Genomic DNA, 16,654 nt, shown 5'->3' with positions numbered 1-16,654 from the left:
AGGGGCAGTTCTTTTGGGGGGGGTTTTCCAAATAGTTCTTTATAGATTTGGTGAATCCAAATATTTTTGGGACCTATGCCCACAGTTTTAGAAAAAATGGGTGGGTTTATAAGGGTAGGTATCACCCGTATGCTCTGTTGCATTACTTTGCTGTGTGTTGCTAAATTTCACTGTACATATAATCAAAGCTGTGGAAACTCTTGACAGCCCCTGTAATTGATTTCATTTGCATACACTTTAAATAAAAAAAAGACCATTATATTTTGAAAACCTACATCAAAACTGACAAAAGCACCTTGGCCTTTCAGCTCTTCAACTCTGCTCTCTTCATACAGTGTCATGGTGACTTATTTTGCATTATTTGCTGAAAATAAATTTTTTTTTAAATAAAACAGAATCATAAAGACACCACTGTGTCCCTTAGTCACTTTTAGCTGTCATCAAGTCCTATGAGCTAAACAAAAATAGCAACAGAATGTTATTCACACCCCAAAGAACTACTTAAAATTCCAAGTACTTGAGACATGCACAGAAATGAAGAGGCTTTGTTTATATGCTGGGAAAAAAATAATTTTCAAGGCTTAGTCCATTAACTGGCCTGAGGAGCTTTCACATGACATGCTTTCCATCACAAACACCCAAGCCACATGTTGCCTTTCCTATTCATGTCATCCAGTCATTGTCAGCTGATAATACACTCAATATTTGTGTACAAAGAGGTCACAGTCGACTGTATTGCCACAATGTGTTGTATCCGTTGAGCACTACTCACTGTATTATTTGGACTTTGTCTTCGGAAACAGCTACTGAAGACCCATCAAAAAATCAGACGGTAAAAGGCGATTGGCCAGTTAATGTCAACAACACTTCAAGAACTTTGAAGTTAGCCAGGCTTCTTAACAGCATCCTCCACCTCCTTTCTCATGTTTTCTTCATTCTTTTTCCATCCAGTGTTCCAACTAACACCATCACTAACCTCTCCATCCTTTATCCCTCTCCATATCTATTATCCTTTGTCAACCTGTCGGCCTCTCTCATCCCATCCCTCCTGCAGGACCCTATTTCTATTTCCACCTCCTGTGTACTCTTGGCTCAGCAAGCCTCAGCATTATCAAACACACAGCTGTTACATAACCTGTGATTGTGCGTGTGTGTGTGTGTGTGTTTCCTGGAAGTAGGAGAGATTTGAGGTAGACATCACTGATAACTTTGTTGTTCCTGTCAATGTCCTTGCACTATCCATAGTGCTGAGAGGGGTGTGGATTGAAAATGTGCTTTTCTAATAGCCACTGACTGTCTCAATGTCAGTCTATGTCTCAATGTATGTGGTAGATACATCCTGTCATCAACTATAGAATCGAATTGGAGAGCTTGCTGTGATTTTTTCTGTCACTGGGCCTAACAGAGGTATTGGCAAACAGTCTGCCTGAATTGGCAGTTTGCTGTGTGGCTTCGTTATTTCCAGAACCAGCTAGCGATTTCAAATGATGACCTAACAAAATAGTCAACACGCATGAACAGCTATTCTAAATGGAGTCTGGGTGATAAAACAGACTTGAATCTCTACCATAACCCTGTTTACCTCTAAACTTTGAACTTTACTCAATAGACAAGGGCCAAAATCTCACAATGGGCTTGATTGAGATATTTGTCTGTGTTTTACAAAGATGCAGTTCTGCAGCAAAAGGGATGGTTTGTCACTCTATGTGAGAGTTATAGGCCATCAGGAGACCCAGCTTTTTGGAAAGTAAAGTGACCTTGTGACATCATATTTGACCCCATTATATTTTACACAGGTGTGCTGGGATGGTGGGTACAATTTTATGCTTCACAAAGAGAATATTTTGATACGCACAGTGGTCATTTTTTAAATCAGTTATGGTTTTTGATTATTACTTTTTTTTTTTAGGACTATACTACTATAAAACAATGGTTCTCCGGCTACGGGATGGGCCTGACTCATAGACCAGAGAGCAACTGCAGGAGGTGTGAGGGTGTGCATTTCTTTTAGATTTTGAAGTGGGACATGCCAGGTAAACTTTGAAAAAATATATCATCATCAAAAATCCCCCCCCCCCAAAAAAAAATAAGCCTCTAAATACTATAATAAAAGTGACTCTGGATGCAAAAAGTTTTACTTTAAGTTTGGCAATACTAGCGTAAAAATAGGGTGGCAACATCCTTGCTACTAGGAATAATTACTGGTTGCCTGGTGATTTCATTACATTTTTTGTCAGAGAGTGATTATATGTAGCTGAATTAACCAACTGGTTGCTTAAGTTTGAGTGTGCAACATCCTTAACCTCTGGGCAACAATTCTTAATGGAAGGCACTTGCACAGGTCGCCTGGTGGGAGGCAACCTGTATCCAAACAATCGAGATCTGACTCAGACTGACTGCAATCACTCTCAGACAGTTTGGCGAAGGTTTGCAAATATTTGCTGCAAATACTGCACTCAACCTGGGTCAGTCTGTACTGACAGACTAAACCCAACTCCTCCGCAACTCATTTCTTTGCATCAGTGGACTGGACTCAACTCAACTGTTTGCCATTGGTCATATTCTGGTTATAGTCCTAAATAAAAACAATGTTACAGTTCATCTCTGTCCTTCTGGAGTTAAATCATCAACCTGCACCAACTACATCTCTATTTGTGGAGGAATTTTGTAATTTCAGTTTCAAATCTATAAGGTTCTGGCTTGATAGACCTGGTCCTTATCTTTGAAGCAACCATTTCAAAGGCAGCAAGATCGCAAGTTGATTGCATACAGTTGCAAAGGTTTTGCACACACCACAATTTTTGCCAGTTTTTCCTAATGTGATAGTTCCTGGTGACTTTATGTGCTCATCTCTTGCTACTTTCAGGCCATACTGTACACAACATTTAAAAAAGTAAATTTTATAAATTATAGCCATTAAAGTCAGAAAGAAGTATTATCCAAGGTGACAACAGCTTCATAACAGGACTTAAAAAACCAATGTGTCTATGCATCAGCCCCAAAGATTTCACTCCTGGTTGGGTTAAAATTCCATGATTATACTGCTTTGGTGATGTCTTGGCCTCTTTACTTCCTCTTCCCAGTTGGCTGTGTTTGCCTGTATTCCTGAAACTGCTTTGTAAACCAAGTGAAAAGTAAATACATGCTGTTAAATGGGGGGAGGAGGGGGGGGGGGAGAGAATCTCTTTACAAGATGACTGGAAGAATGTTCAAAGCCTCCATCGTGCCTTTGGCATTGTACCAGCAAGCTGTACTCAAGGAAAATCTACCATGAAGTAAAATCAATCAATGAGATCAAAACCAATCAGCAAAACTGGAAGTGATGAGAAAACAGGGTCAAGTTAAGTTGTTTATTTACTTTCAGCTGCAACATCAGTAATATATGCTTCTATTGAAAACTGAAAACGGCATGGCGATAATTGAACATTTCCAGGATCAAGTCAAGTCATTCATTGATTAGATTACAAAAAGAAAAGAGAAAAGAAATCCACCTTAGCAATGTCCACTCACCAGTGAGCAAGAAGATTTTCAAAGTAAAGAATTTCAAGTTGCTTGGCAACAGCTATGAGCAAAGAAAAGAATGAAAAAAAAATCTCCAGCAAACAAATGAAGTCTGGCTTCATTTGGCAGCTCTTTCTCTAGCTTCCCTTATTACTATAATCCCCTATTACTCTGTAACTACCTTTAAAATAAAATGTTAACGTAACATACTTAGTCTTCAAAAATGTTTTTGTTTGGGCAGGGGCGTGGCAGAAACTGTGTATACGGCAACTTGACCAAGATGTTTTTCACAATAGCAGGACCTTTATTTAACTGCACATCCATCAATTTTCTTAGCTGCTCCTCCAGCTCAGGGTCAAGGTGACCTAACCGAAGAAGCCCTTGAAAAATGAGCCATTAAGATACAAGAAAAGAGAAGCTACAATAATGGAACACAGAAAAAAAACCCAAATACTGATAGCAGCATTAATAAAACGTCCCTCTGGTTCTGCCCAGTCATTCAGTATGCTGGATGGGGGATGGAAACCAGGTTAAGGTCATTCCTATATCTAGGTTAAAGTGATGCAGAGGAGGCGGAGGAGGTGCACAAAGAGAAAGAGAGATAGACATGTAGAGACTACTGCAGCAAGCAGTCTGGTCCACTGACCTCCTTTGCTTGTCCCTCTCTTTTTCTCTCAGTAGAGGAGAGTGCAGTATCCTGTGTCCTCCCACTCTAAAGATAATCAGTGTAATTACAGGCTCTGTTTCTATTAACCAGAAGCACATACATGCACACACACATGCACAGCTGACAACATTTTCAGCATGCTAACAAACCCCAGAGGACACCCCCCAGTCCAGCTGACACACACGCCATTCACCCAAAGCAACCGTTTTACTTTCACTGAATGAGTTCCCATCATAAACTTATGCTCAGACACATTTCCGCTATGTTTTAGAAACTACTTATGTTATAATTTAATCTACCTGAGTGGAGATTGGTGTGCAGCAAATCGCTGATTTCCGGAGCTCCTTAAGACCGGCCAATTAGCGGATAATAACCGGGATTAGTTTTTGGTTTTTACCGGCGGAGGAAACGGACTAACCGCTACTTCTTCTTTTTCTCCCTACGTTTTCTTCTTCTTCAGCGTTCACCTCAGTTCAAACTGCGGCACCAACCGCCGGTGGGACGTTAAATAAAACAAACGAACAAGAGAAGTAGCCTAACGGTTGTTCACGTGCTCCCAGGGGCGGTAATAACGGTAACAGTGGCTTCTGACTGAGATGGGACTGAGCTCCTTTTACGCGCCAGCTTTTCCAACTAGCGGTCTCCTCCTCTTTTTTTCTCTCCCCCTTCACCGCTTGCCCCTTTTCTCTCTCTCACTCTCCCTAGCTCTACCCTTTTTTTAGGCACGCGCGCTGAATAATGTAGGGCTCGCGAGGTCCTGGGAGTGTTTTCTGTCCCGTTCCAGAGACAATCGGAGAGCGACCAGCCAGCGCGAGCTCCAGCCAAGCACAATGAGGCCGACCCGCGCGGATCAGGTTACCACCATGCTGCCTTTCATTCATTCATTTATTCCGCCGCAAAACAATCTGACTGCAGCCCGGCCAGGCCCCACTCTCTCCCCTGCCTCTCTACCCCACCTCTCAGCCCCTACACCTTCTGCTCTGATAACCCCCCAAACACCTCCCTCTCAAATGTGCTCGTGTGGCATTTTCTGAGGAACAACAACTTGGAACAGTCTAGAACAGTGGTTCTCAAACTTTTCACAATGAGTACCACCTCATAAAATATATGGCTCTTGAAGTACCACCCTTATGACCAACATTAAAGTACAGTAGTATAGGCATATTTAAAACCACATACAGTTTACAGAGACAATTTTATTTCTTATGTGAGTGTTATTTATTGTAACTCATAAACAGGATGTGACATAATGATAAAAATAACACCTGTACTGCATTAAAACATTTACAGCAGGTGGGATATCCAATCTTTAAGTCAGAGCTTCCCAAAGTGTGTGTTCCGCCCCCTAGGTGGGGGGGGGGGGGGACACTGCTAGCACGGGGGCTCCCACACAAACGCAAAGCGGGAGATGAAGCATAGCTGAATATGTTTCCAAACCAACTTCATTCTAAGCCAAAGACTAGAAAATATGGTGAAACATATCTTTGTTCCCCCTGTCTAAATGATGGACAAACAGTATCCCACAGTTGTTTATGTTTTTGGACCCATTTTGCACAGATCAATACAATACATATTGATCTGTGCAATGCTATCAATACATTTTTTGAAAAATGTATTGATAGCAATGTTGAATATTATTACAAAGGAAAAAAAACAACTACACGTAAAATAATTACACCGTGATGCCTCTGACTTTGTAAATGGAAGGACAGTAACTGCGTGTGTATATGTAAGCATGTAAAACCTGAAGATAGTAAGATTGACAGTAACAGTATTTTGTCTGTATCTGCCATTCTGCAATTCATCTCATGTAAACAATAACGTGGCGCAAAGCGTGAAGTGTTTTTATAATGTGCTAACCATAGCTGTGTAGCTAGCCACCACACAGCACATCATTATATACCGCTAGCCCAACTTCAGTAACCCTACAAACGCCACTGCTGTTTTGTTTTCTGTCTTCATTTATGTCAGAAGTGATAGCAGAGCTGTATGTTTTCATTTTTGCTTCGGTGGTTAAGCTGCCGGATTTTCGGCTTCACAACCCTCCTTCTTGATTCATGCACGTTGAAGCTCAGTTTGCTCTTCGTAGCGTTTCAGCCAACGACACGAAATACCATCGTGTGGTGGCTTTGCTGGTTCCGCTGTCCACCTGTCGTGTGATGACCCTTCTCCGGGATGCCCCCACCCAAGGGAAATACACCGCTCTCAAGGCGCTGCTGCTGTTGCAGTGCTACTCCCTCTCAGATGCAGAGCGGGTCAAGAAACTCCTCTCTCTCTTGGGCCGTGTGATGGTACCGCTCTCGAGCTCATGGAGAGCATGCTGTCCTTGCTAGGAATGGATGACAGTGGATTCCTCTTCACTCACGTCTTCTTCCGACAGATGCTGGCCTCGCCAACTCCCCGCTGCTGGCCATGAAGGATTACCGCTCACTCACAGAAGAAGTGGATCGCATTCTCCTGGCTACCAGGAGCTTCGGCATCCGGGCAATAGTTCTCGATTCACTGATGGCATCTCCTGCGCCCCCATTCTCCTGGGGGCCTCCGACTCATCGATGGTGGCTGGGATGGCAGCAGTTTTGGCCAGCTTGAAGCTGGCCAAATCTCCTTCATCTCAATGATGCATTTGCAGTTTTAAGGCTCAGGGAAACGAGGTCGCCAGCACTCTGTAGCGGCTGCAACTGCTGCAGATAAGCAAAGGCTGCTCTTCATAGAGGACTCACGCTCAGGGAGACGTTTTCTGGTTGACTCCAGCTCCCAGAAGAGCCTCGGGAACTCTCATGTCATCTTTGCATACCTCCACAATGGTATATTATTTAATCTTAAAAAAAATTGGAAATTTCCTGCGTACCACCAGAGAGAGCGCAAGTACCACTAGTGGTACACGTAACACAGTTTGAGAAACACTGCTCTAGAACTCTAAAGGATTCTGAAGTTAGAATATTTACTGAAATACTTACATTCTAGAATAGTCTAGTTATATTTATATCAGTGAATGGTCTAGTCCAGTTTTATGCCATGTCATCTACTGAGCTAAAGTTTTTACTGGTTTTTATTTAATAATTTTAGTTATATTTTATTCATATTTTTTACATTTAATTTACATTTTTACTCATTTTAACCATTGGTGTAATTTAATGCAGAGTGATGTAAATGATTGTAGTCCTGTGAGAAAGTAAGTGCACCCTTAACGCTAGGACTTAAGAGGGTTATCCCGTCTTTAAGTCTGACGTCATTAGCCGTTTCCAGGTCCAAACTCCGCTTCTGGTCCCAAAGTCAAATGAACACTGATCAGTACGGATGCTTTACACAGGTGTAACAATGTAACAATCTGACTGAGGGCTTTCAGAAGAATTGAAACATACAGCTCTGCTATCACTTCCAAATGAAGGCAGAATTTAAAATACAAAATATGAGTAACTGTATTCCGTTACAGTTACCGTTTAAAAATGTGGTATTCAGAATACAGTTACTTTGTTGAAATAAATGGATTACACATCGGTCTTTTCCTGTTTCATATGTTAGGCTATGCCCTCTCTATTTTTGGTAAATCCACGCCGGTGGAAACTCAAACAAAACACGCATTAAGAGGCTCTAATACCGGTGTCTCAATCTTGCGGCCCATTGCACCTCTACTTGCGGCCCGCATAATGACGTAAAGAAATATTTTTTAAAAAATTTGTTCAAAAAATTATTTAATATGAAGGCAATAGGCAGAGTGTTACAGGCATAGCCCTAAAGAATGTAGCCTCATGGGCAGCGTAGCCCAGTTGTAAGTGAGCTATTAAGACTCGACTGTACACTGTTTTCCTCCGAAACAATAAGTTCCGTTGGAGCAGCCTTTCAACGCCTCTCTCTGTCTCTTGCTAGCAAAGTTGACCCAGACAACAAAGTACGAGCCCGACACGGAACCGACGTATTAGCCAGAGGTTCCTTTACTACCATTTGGACCTGTTTTATATATGCACGGAATAGTTTTCTATACGAGATCGCTGCAAAAAGTGCAGCCTTACCTAATGTCCACCCTACTGTTACTAATTTTATATTAAGATTTAAAAATCTTGTTTGTATTGGTATGGCGAGTATCCTTCAGTAATAGTAATAAATCACACAGCAATAGTACATTCATGTAGTTGTAAAACTGCTGATAATATATTAAGTAATCCAAAGTATTCAGAATACGTTACTCTCATTGAGTAACGTAACACGTTACAAAATACATTTTGGGGCATCTATTCTGTAATCTGTAGTGTAATACATTTTAAAAGTAACCTTCCCAACACTGGTAGCTAGCTACACAGCTATGGTTAGTATAATATAAACACAGTGAAGCTGGAGGATAAATGCTAGCTTTTTTGTACTAAATAAAAGTTAATGTGAGGATTCACTATGGTTAGGGACACGTGCAGTTGCATGACAAGTGCAACCCAAACACCTCAGACCAACTGTCAAACATGGTAGTGCATGGGTGATGATTTTGGCTTGTTTTGCAGCCATAGGACGAGGGCACCTTGCAAACCATGAGTTGACTGAAATTGAGAGAGCTATCTGGGGTAGTCCTTTCCTCTTTATATATCAAACCAAGGTTTCTGACTAATGTTTGAACACATTATGTGAATAATACTGTGAGGTAACACTTGCCCTTTTTCTAGATGCAATATGAAGTTTTAAATTAAACTTGCTTGACTTCTGTATACATGTCACTCACCATAGCAGTGTGAAGATTTGTGTTTGCAGTTGGAGATTGACATCCATTTGCCGTTGTCAAAGTAACTCCAAATGTCTGATTGTAGACTGGAAAACAAACAAACAGGAAGTTATTGGTACCAAATTTTAGATTAATTTTCACCTCTGGAAGACCTGCACTGTGGAGCTATAATCAGATCAAAACTAACACAATTATTACATGCTTCAATACTTAGAAATGCTTCAAAACCAAACCTCTGATGACACTTCCAAACACAAAACACAGGACAATGATTAATCCCAGGTTTGACTTCTTGAGAACATATCAGTCAGTATAAACTATGAGCGTTTCACTTACTGAATACCGTCTTTATATTTCTTATGAAGTAAATAAATAACCCTCTTTTAGCCTAATATTCTACATGCAGATCTATACTGATACTCTAAAAGTTTATCAGATGAAGCATCTAATGTATTCCTTTGGGAATATGTATGGGTCGGATTCATATGCCTCTGCATATGCCTTTGTGGTCTGTTGTTAATTTTTAAAAATTCTCTAATCTGCACTAGCATTACGCTGACAGTAAATCTTTATGCTTCATCACACGCTGTGGCTGTAGTTTCTTTTGATCAGGTTCTTTGCCCATTTATTGACCCTCTTCCTTATTGGGACTACATCTGATTTCATATCTTACACCCATGCTCACTGCAAATGAAGAAGCAACACTGCTGTAGGAGTAGAAAATATCAGCATGGATCTGTCAAAATAGATTCATTCTGAAACTACTTCTACTGGGCTTCTACAGGACAATCATTGATAGTACGGGCTAAACTCCTGCTACTACTATGCCTGTCACAACTATGCTAATTTTGCCACTGCTGAAGCTACAGTAGTTAGCAGTTAGCAGCAGCAATTTTACTGTTGTTCTAAAATAAAAGACTTAAATTTAGAGTTCTTTAAGGTTTGATTACAAGTTTGATTGATTAACATTCTATTATTGCTGCTTTTTAGATGGTGTAGCTTTTGCACATATTACTGTTAATATCTGTAAAATATAATGTCATTTCTAAAGCATTATAGATGAAACTATTCAACACTAAACTCTGCTACACCATGAAAATACCCTACACTTCAGTGAGTGCTTTTGCTTATTAATCTGATATCACTTTACACCCCACAACTACATTCTGGCAAGGAGTAACTAAAAAGAACAATAAGAAGGACAGCTGTGAAATTAATGAAAGTGGTGTTAGTAAAGGTGGCATGCAGTGGTAGCAGTAGCAGAATTAGTAGCATCAGCACCAGTAGTGGTAGACCTGTAATAAACCTTGTAGTATAAAAGGAAATAATACTTGACACTCTGTTAAAACTCAGGATGACTGCGTTGTACATTAGTTGCATCTGTCGTATGATTTCTCTTTTGAATTCGTTTCCATTTTTGCTGTTTTTTTTAATGATTTTATGCCATGTGCACTCTTAGTTCCACCTTTTTAATTTCCATCATTACTCTGTTTCTTGTGCTTTAGCGTGACTTAACTTCTGTTCAGGTGATATAAGAGGAACTTCTGTGAATAAGGGGGCTTGAAGCTGGCCAAATCTCCTTCATCTCAATGATGCATGCTCGTATAGTGGAGTAGCTCTTGGCACATGTATTATTATCCTGTCGTGTGTGAGTATGCCTGTGTGTGCAATAATTATAGCAGTCCTGGTTTCTGTTAAAGGCACTAGGCTGCCATTGGCTAAAGATAAGTCAATTACTGTTGATTATCACACAATACACACCCATCCTGTGCACTGAGAGTGTGTATGCAACCTGATTGCTATTTCAAGATACTGGTTGTCACGACTTCCCTAAGAGAATCATTTATCACCCTGAATTATATCTTATGGAAAAGATTTGCAAACCAATATAAACACAAACTATTAGGAAAGATGATACAGCACAACTGCTGTGTAAAATCTCTATAGAGTCCTACAGGAGTGTGCTTTATGAGCACTATTTGTCCATGTTTCTGTAGTGCAAAATTCATAGTGTGACAGGCTCTTTTTCTCTACCTCACCCTTTTCTTTTACTGTTGTGAAGTTGTGAGTTGTCAATAAAATCAGATGAGTGGACAAGTGATTCTGTTTATTAGTGTACTGTTTAGTGTACTTGTACTTCCTTGTAACTGCCCGCTACTTTCCTAAAAGTAAATTCGCTTGTCAGTCATTCTGCCCTCCTTTCTACATTCCTTCTTATCTACCTTCTCAAATACTTACCTTCCTGAGGTTGTGCCCAATGGTGGAATGTAGCTGTGCTCAGCTTGCACAGTATCATGCTTTGTTATAGATTGAACTACCCCAAATCGTATACATGTGAAACAGAAATTTTCATTTGTTGCAATTTATTGGTTTGAACTTTTGCTTGGAGAAAGTATTGTGCCTGATGATGGATGTTTGTCAGTAGTGTTATTTCTTTCCAGTTAAAAAAAAGATGATTAGTGTGACTTGCAAGCACATATTTAGAGCACCAGTAAATAAAATGATTAATGATTAGCTCCAACCTACACCGACTGTTGTAGAACTGAGATGCTAAATATATACCAGTGTTTTTCTTTCTCTTGTAGCTATAAATACACTGTCCCATTTATAGTTTTACCTGTAATGTAGTACTTTTAGAGTGTAAAATTAGTACTTTTACTCACGGAATCTGAATGCTTTCTTAACACTTGTCTTATCAACCTTTTCTTTTGAATCATATCATTTTATTAGATATCACATACTCCCAGTATCTCTCCCTGTAGGACTGTTGCAGCACTACTAGAGCAGATTTTCATAAACAGTGATAAGTCATACTGTAAAAGAAATCCATAAAAAAAAACTTGCACAGCATCTTATATTAATATGCTGATATTTTTTGTAGGAACAGACTCACACCATGTTACAGTGTCTGTGTTAGGCCAGTTACTGTGTCTCAGTTAGGCCACTTCAAAATTCAAACCATTTCACATTAAAAAAATGTTGTAAATGATGCATTTTGTGCATTCAGTTAATCCATATTTTCAAGATTTTGTTGTATTTTGTAATAGTTGTGTATAGAATATTTGTAACTAATACTATGCAATTATTCTAATGTGCATCTACACAGTGACTCTAATTTCTAACTTATTGAAACTGTTTTTAAAATTCTTTGTATGAATTATAGGCAACCATACACCTTCCTCTCCTTCACACTGACCGACTGCATTTTAAATGTATTTATATTCAGTATAGTTTAAAGGGATGCTATTAAAAACCCATCACAACTGAGATATATATACTGGTCTGTAAAGTGTCTTAGGTGACCACTGAAAACACAATGTGCGTGCTCGTTAGTGGCAGTGGGTATTATAACAGCTGGGTGCAGTAAGGACAGCTTGTACTCTCATTGTCAGCAGCCAATAAAAAAGTGAATGTTAGTTATAGATGGAAAGAACAACAAGCGAGAGACAGCAGGGGGGAACTGGAGAAACTCAGCTTTATTGACCAAAGATAGAGAGAAGATACAGACATCAGAAAAGACAGAGCGAGAGAGTGAGAGTGAAGACTGGAGTACGGTGTGAAGTCATAACCAGAGAGAGAGAGAGAGAGAGAAGTGTGAACAATAGAAAATGGCTCCTTTCTGTTTTAACAGTGCATACAATCATGAGGGCAGGCAGACAGGAAAACAGAGACCCCTACAGAGTCAGAGGAGTACTGCAGGCGTGGCAGTGGGGCTGGTAAACTCAACAGATTTGTTGTCCATACACTGTATACCTCTTTGCACTACATAAAAAACACAGGCACATTCCCAAACAAGCAAACTGGATCAGTCAGGTTCTGATATCAAGATCCGTCTTGCTATTTTGGGGTTTGTATTTTCATTTATAGGTGTTTCTTTCTTTTCTTTGCTCTGCTTTACTCCCTATCACCTTCACACTTTAGTGAAACTAACATTATACTTTCCTTAAAACCCTTCTCTGCATAGTGTCCTCACTATTTAAAAACAAATAGCTATAGGTAATTGTTCATGTTTCAGTAAATCTGAACAGGCAAATGTCTCCAGCCTTCACACTTGTCCTGTGCAGATAAATAAAATAATTATGTCTAGTACATCTGGCTATTTTATTGTTGGCCAAAAAAAGCTTGTGGTGGTCATAAGATGGGTGCTGTTAATAATACACACAGCAGTGAAGTGAGAGAATGAAATTATACAAAGCTCTCGTGTGTGCACTCATACAGTCATTATATGGTATCACAGGACATTCTAACAATGCCTAGTACCATAATAACTATAATTATCTCTTGATCTCTATATAGATGTGGAAAATAAAATCATCACTAAATAGAATATAGAGCATATTTACATTCTGTATCTACACTGGAAACCAGACGAGCCAATCACACAGCCAGCTGGACTGACTGACACCAGCGGTGGCCAATCACACTGAAGCATGTTTATTAAAAGGATGTATGGCTGTGCACAGAGCCACATAAGAAAATAAGCAATTATTGAAATCTGCTAGTTTTTGTTAAATACTATTTTGTTTCTTATTTGTGATGATCAGAGTTGGTACACAGTGTGGAAAAAAAACACTATGTTCTTCAGTAGAATCAGGATGAGTAAAGCAAAAAAAAAAAGAAAGAAAGAAAAATAGTGCACTCAAAAAAAAAAGATTGTTTAGCATCCTGTGTCCAATTTATTCCCTTTAGTTAAATAGTTTAGGTTCCGTTCTGTGTTTTAGATTTAGTTATATTCATGATGTTTATAGTTCCTATATCAAGGGGCACACCTGAGCCACAGAATACCCCTAAATCTAATTATCTGGGTCATAAGAACCTTCCAACATGGCCGAAAAAGCGCAGTCATTTCCTTCAATCACGTGCTTCATCTGGTCCCTATAGCTTCAGTGACCTCATTCATTTGTCTCTCTGCAGGGTACAATGGCAAAGTGTAATCATTAACTCTCCAAAAATCTTTTCAAAAGATCTATATTGAGCACCACCATCCTCCCTGTTCTACCCAACATGAAAGACACTTGAAATGAAGTAAAGTCGTTCCAGAGCATCCATTATCATTCAACTGAATGAGCACAATTGCTGCTTTTGAGAGATTTTTCTGAAAACAAGCCTATGCAGTGTAACATATACTATGTTATAATGACAACCAGGCCTTGATAATTTGTAGCACCCTTGTAAACGAGGGCCTGGTTGACGGCTATAGCAACAGCTGGCAGTGTTTTCAGTCTCTTTGCACTTGAAAGAGTATAATGGATCTCTGGTGGAGACAATGAAGTGAATTTAATGGACAAAAAAACGCTGATTGTAATTTGCACATGATCACTGTCTAAAAGCTCATTTGAGCACAGCTATTATAGTTGTAATTTAGTAGTGGTAGTGCTCGTTAATATTCATTATTCACATGTTTGTGCCCAGGCTGTTAGTGGTTGTTTCTATAGGTATAAATGCGTGTTCCCTCACTGCCAGAGTGTTTGTTAAGCTGCCCTTAGCTTCCTGTGCTCTGTAGTGTTTTGAAACACTGGAAAATTGACTGTGCAGATCCTAATGGCTGCCAAAAGGTGTTCCACAGCTTCTCATTGGCTGTTGAGTTAGGAAGTGCCAGAATCAGAGGAAATGACCTCAGCAGTGGAATAGCTGAAGTCGATGGAGGAAACACCAGAGAGAACGAGCGACAGAGAGAGAGGAAGATGGAGACAGATGGATGAGAGAAAGAGAGAGAAATTAACTACAGCATCAAAGACTCGCTTTCCCATTGGAGGAAAACATTGTCTCAACAATTCAGAGTCCTTTAAGTTTCAAAAAACAAAAAAAAAATTAGCTAGCTAATTAAAAAAAAGAAATTAATATCTAATTACTTCTAATCTCTGTTAGGACTATCAGTGTGGTAGAATGAAAGAGGCACATAAAGAAACCAAGGCAACGAGTACCCACCTTTCCTTCCTCATCAGTGAGAGACTGCGCAAGGAAAGGAGTTGGTTGTTTGAGTTTGTATGTCGCGTGTGTGGTTGTTTATGTGTCTTATGTGTTAAAACAACAGCAGGAGGGTTGTGAATGAGTAAAGAAGTAAAAAATATATATATAACTGAGGCTGTGTTTGTCTTTTTTAATATTTTAAGAACTGGCTTAGTAAAGGAGATGAGCTGTTTGATTGTCCTTAGAACCAGACATACTGTTTGGTTAGAGAGCATATCAATGTGAGTTGATTGTCCATAAAGTCTTACTGACCGCTGAGATTGGCTTTGTATGACCCTCTTTAAGCTGTTTGTCAACCGGTATCAATTTTGTCCATCTCTCTGTCTGATTTCACCACAAGTATAGCAGCAATACAGCAGCTTGCTTCCTGCATGAATTTCCAAAATATTCTGTGTTGTCTAAGGAGACGGCAGATGGAAAGAAAGAGCCTCCGTGTTGACAGAGAGGATAATGAAAGAGAAGAGATGTAGAGGTGGTAATGCAACTGAGTAAAAAGTCAACAGTCAGACAAGAGCGTGTATGCGTGTATGAGTGTGCCAGCCGATCAGAGTCCAGAGGTGGAGGAGGAGGAAGGCAGGGCTTCTGTTAGTAATCATCCAAAGACAGAGGAGAAGAGGGTAATAATAAAAGGGTGGAAGAAGGGAGAAGATTCAGTCACATGAGGATGCAGCACTGGCAGCGTTTCCTCTTGTCTGTACCTGTAGCAGGGGTGAGGCCGGGTGGGGGGACCGTGTTGGCTTCTGGATTTGCAGGGGGCGAGGAGGTACTGTCAGGCTCACGGCCATCAGAAGACAGTTCGGTGCTGACAGCTTCAGACGTGACTGGCCGGCCCGACACGAGGTCTGCTGCTGTGCCGTCGATGACGGAGATGTCGGTGACTGTTTTCTCTCTCAGTGATTTCTCATCATCTTCATCGATGAGAACAACCTCAGCCTTCACAGCGCCGTCGAATCCCAACAGTTGTCTGCTCTCGCTCATGTCTTCAACGTCCTGGTAGCCGAGGAACACCATGGTGACTGGGTGCTCCACGCTCGCCTGGGGCGGGGAAGTGAGCTCGGTGCCCGGGTGGCCTGAGGATGTTGGTTGGGTCGTGACGGCAGCAGAGGAGGGGGGCATCATGCCCAGACGGCTTTCCCTCTGGAGTGTAACCTGGGCTGGTGGGCTAGAAGGGATGGATGGCGGGGCACAGGAGGGTGGGGACAGATCATCAACATCTGCTGGAGAAACATATGCCTGTGGGGCAGCTGGAGTCACTGTCACCTGACCCCTCCCGCCATCCCCGCCTCGTACTACAGGTCTGGCAGCTCTCTGGATCAGCTGGTCAACCTGCTCAGAGCTCCAGCCATTCTCTACGGTGGTGGTGGACACGCCCCCAGAGGAAGTGACCTCATAGACCACTTTTCTGCCATCGTCGTAGACTTTGACCCCACGTGAAGCTGCATCCAACGGGTTCACGCGGTTGGCCGAGAGGATGCGCTGCTCACCAGTCTGCGGGTCGTGCTGCACGTTGATCTCCATGGCAAACATGGCTGTTAAGGAGGGAAGGGAGAAGGGAAGATTTGATGCAAAAAGGGAGTGGGGAACAAGGAAGGAAGAGTGAAGGGGTGGGGGACCAGTGGAGGGGTTTGGGATTGGAGTGAGGAAAGGGAAGGGGGGATGATGGGAGGGAAAAAAGTGGATGAAGTGAGGCGTGAGGACAGGGACATAGTGTTTTCTGTTTACTGCTAAATGTGCAATTAGTAAAAAACACATAACCAGGATTTTATTTTATTCTCAAAAATGAATCAAACTATAAAAGGAAAATATCTCGA

General features: G+C 40.8%; 1 protein-coding gene across 4 annotated transcripts in view; it reads right to left on the bottom strand.

Moving 5' to 3' along the window:
* palm2akap2 (PALM2 and AKAP2 fusion) overlaps positions 1-16,654 on the bottom strand; it is an 83,454-nt gene that overhangs the window by 30,060 nt on the left and 36,740 nt on the right. For 3 of the 4 annotated variants that reach the window (XM_085413629.1, XM_085413630.1, XM_085413631.1), the window contains exons 7-8: positions 15,542-16,372; positions 8,874-8,959 (exon numbers count right to left, since the gene is read on the bottom strand). In XM_085413629.1, the coding sequence (XP_085269755.1) occupies positions 8,874-8,959; positions 15,542-16,372 (917 nt within the window). The remainder of the gene's footprint in view (positions 1-8,873; positions 8,960-15,541; positions 16,373-16,654) is intronic. The other variant, XM_085413632.1, reaches the window with a different exon arrangement.

This window comes from Rhamphochromis longiceps, linkage group LG7 (genome assembly GCF_057381845.1).
Source record: "Rhamphochromis longiceps isolate RC_006_pf linkage group LG7, R_longiceps_female_GT1.1, whole genome shotgun sequence".
In the NCBI taxonomy this organism is placed as follows: domain Eukaryota; kingdom Metazoa; phylum Chordata; class Actinopteri; order Cichliformes; family Cichlidae; genus Rhamphochromis; species Rhamphochromis longiceps.
Note: the sequence above shows the minus strand (reverse complement) of the source record. Positions and strands in the feature narration are given on the sequence as shown.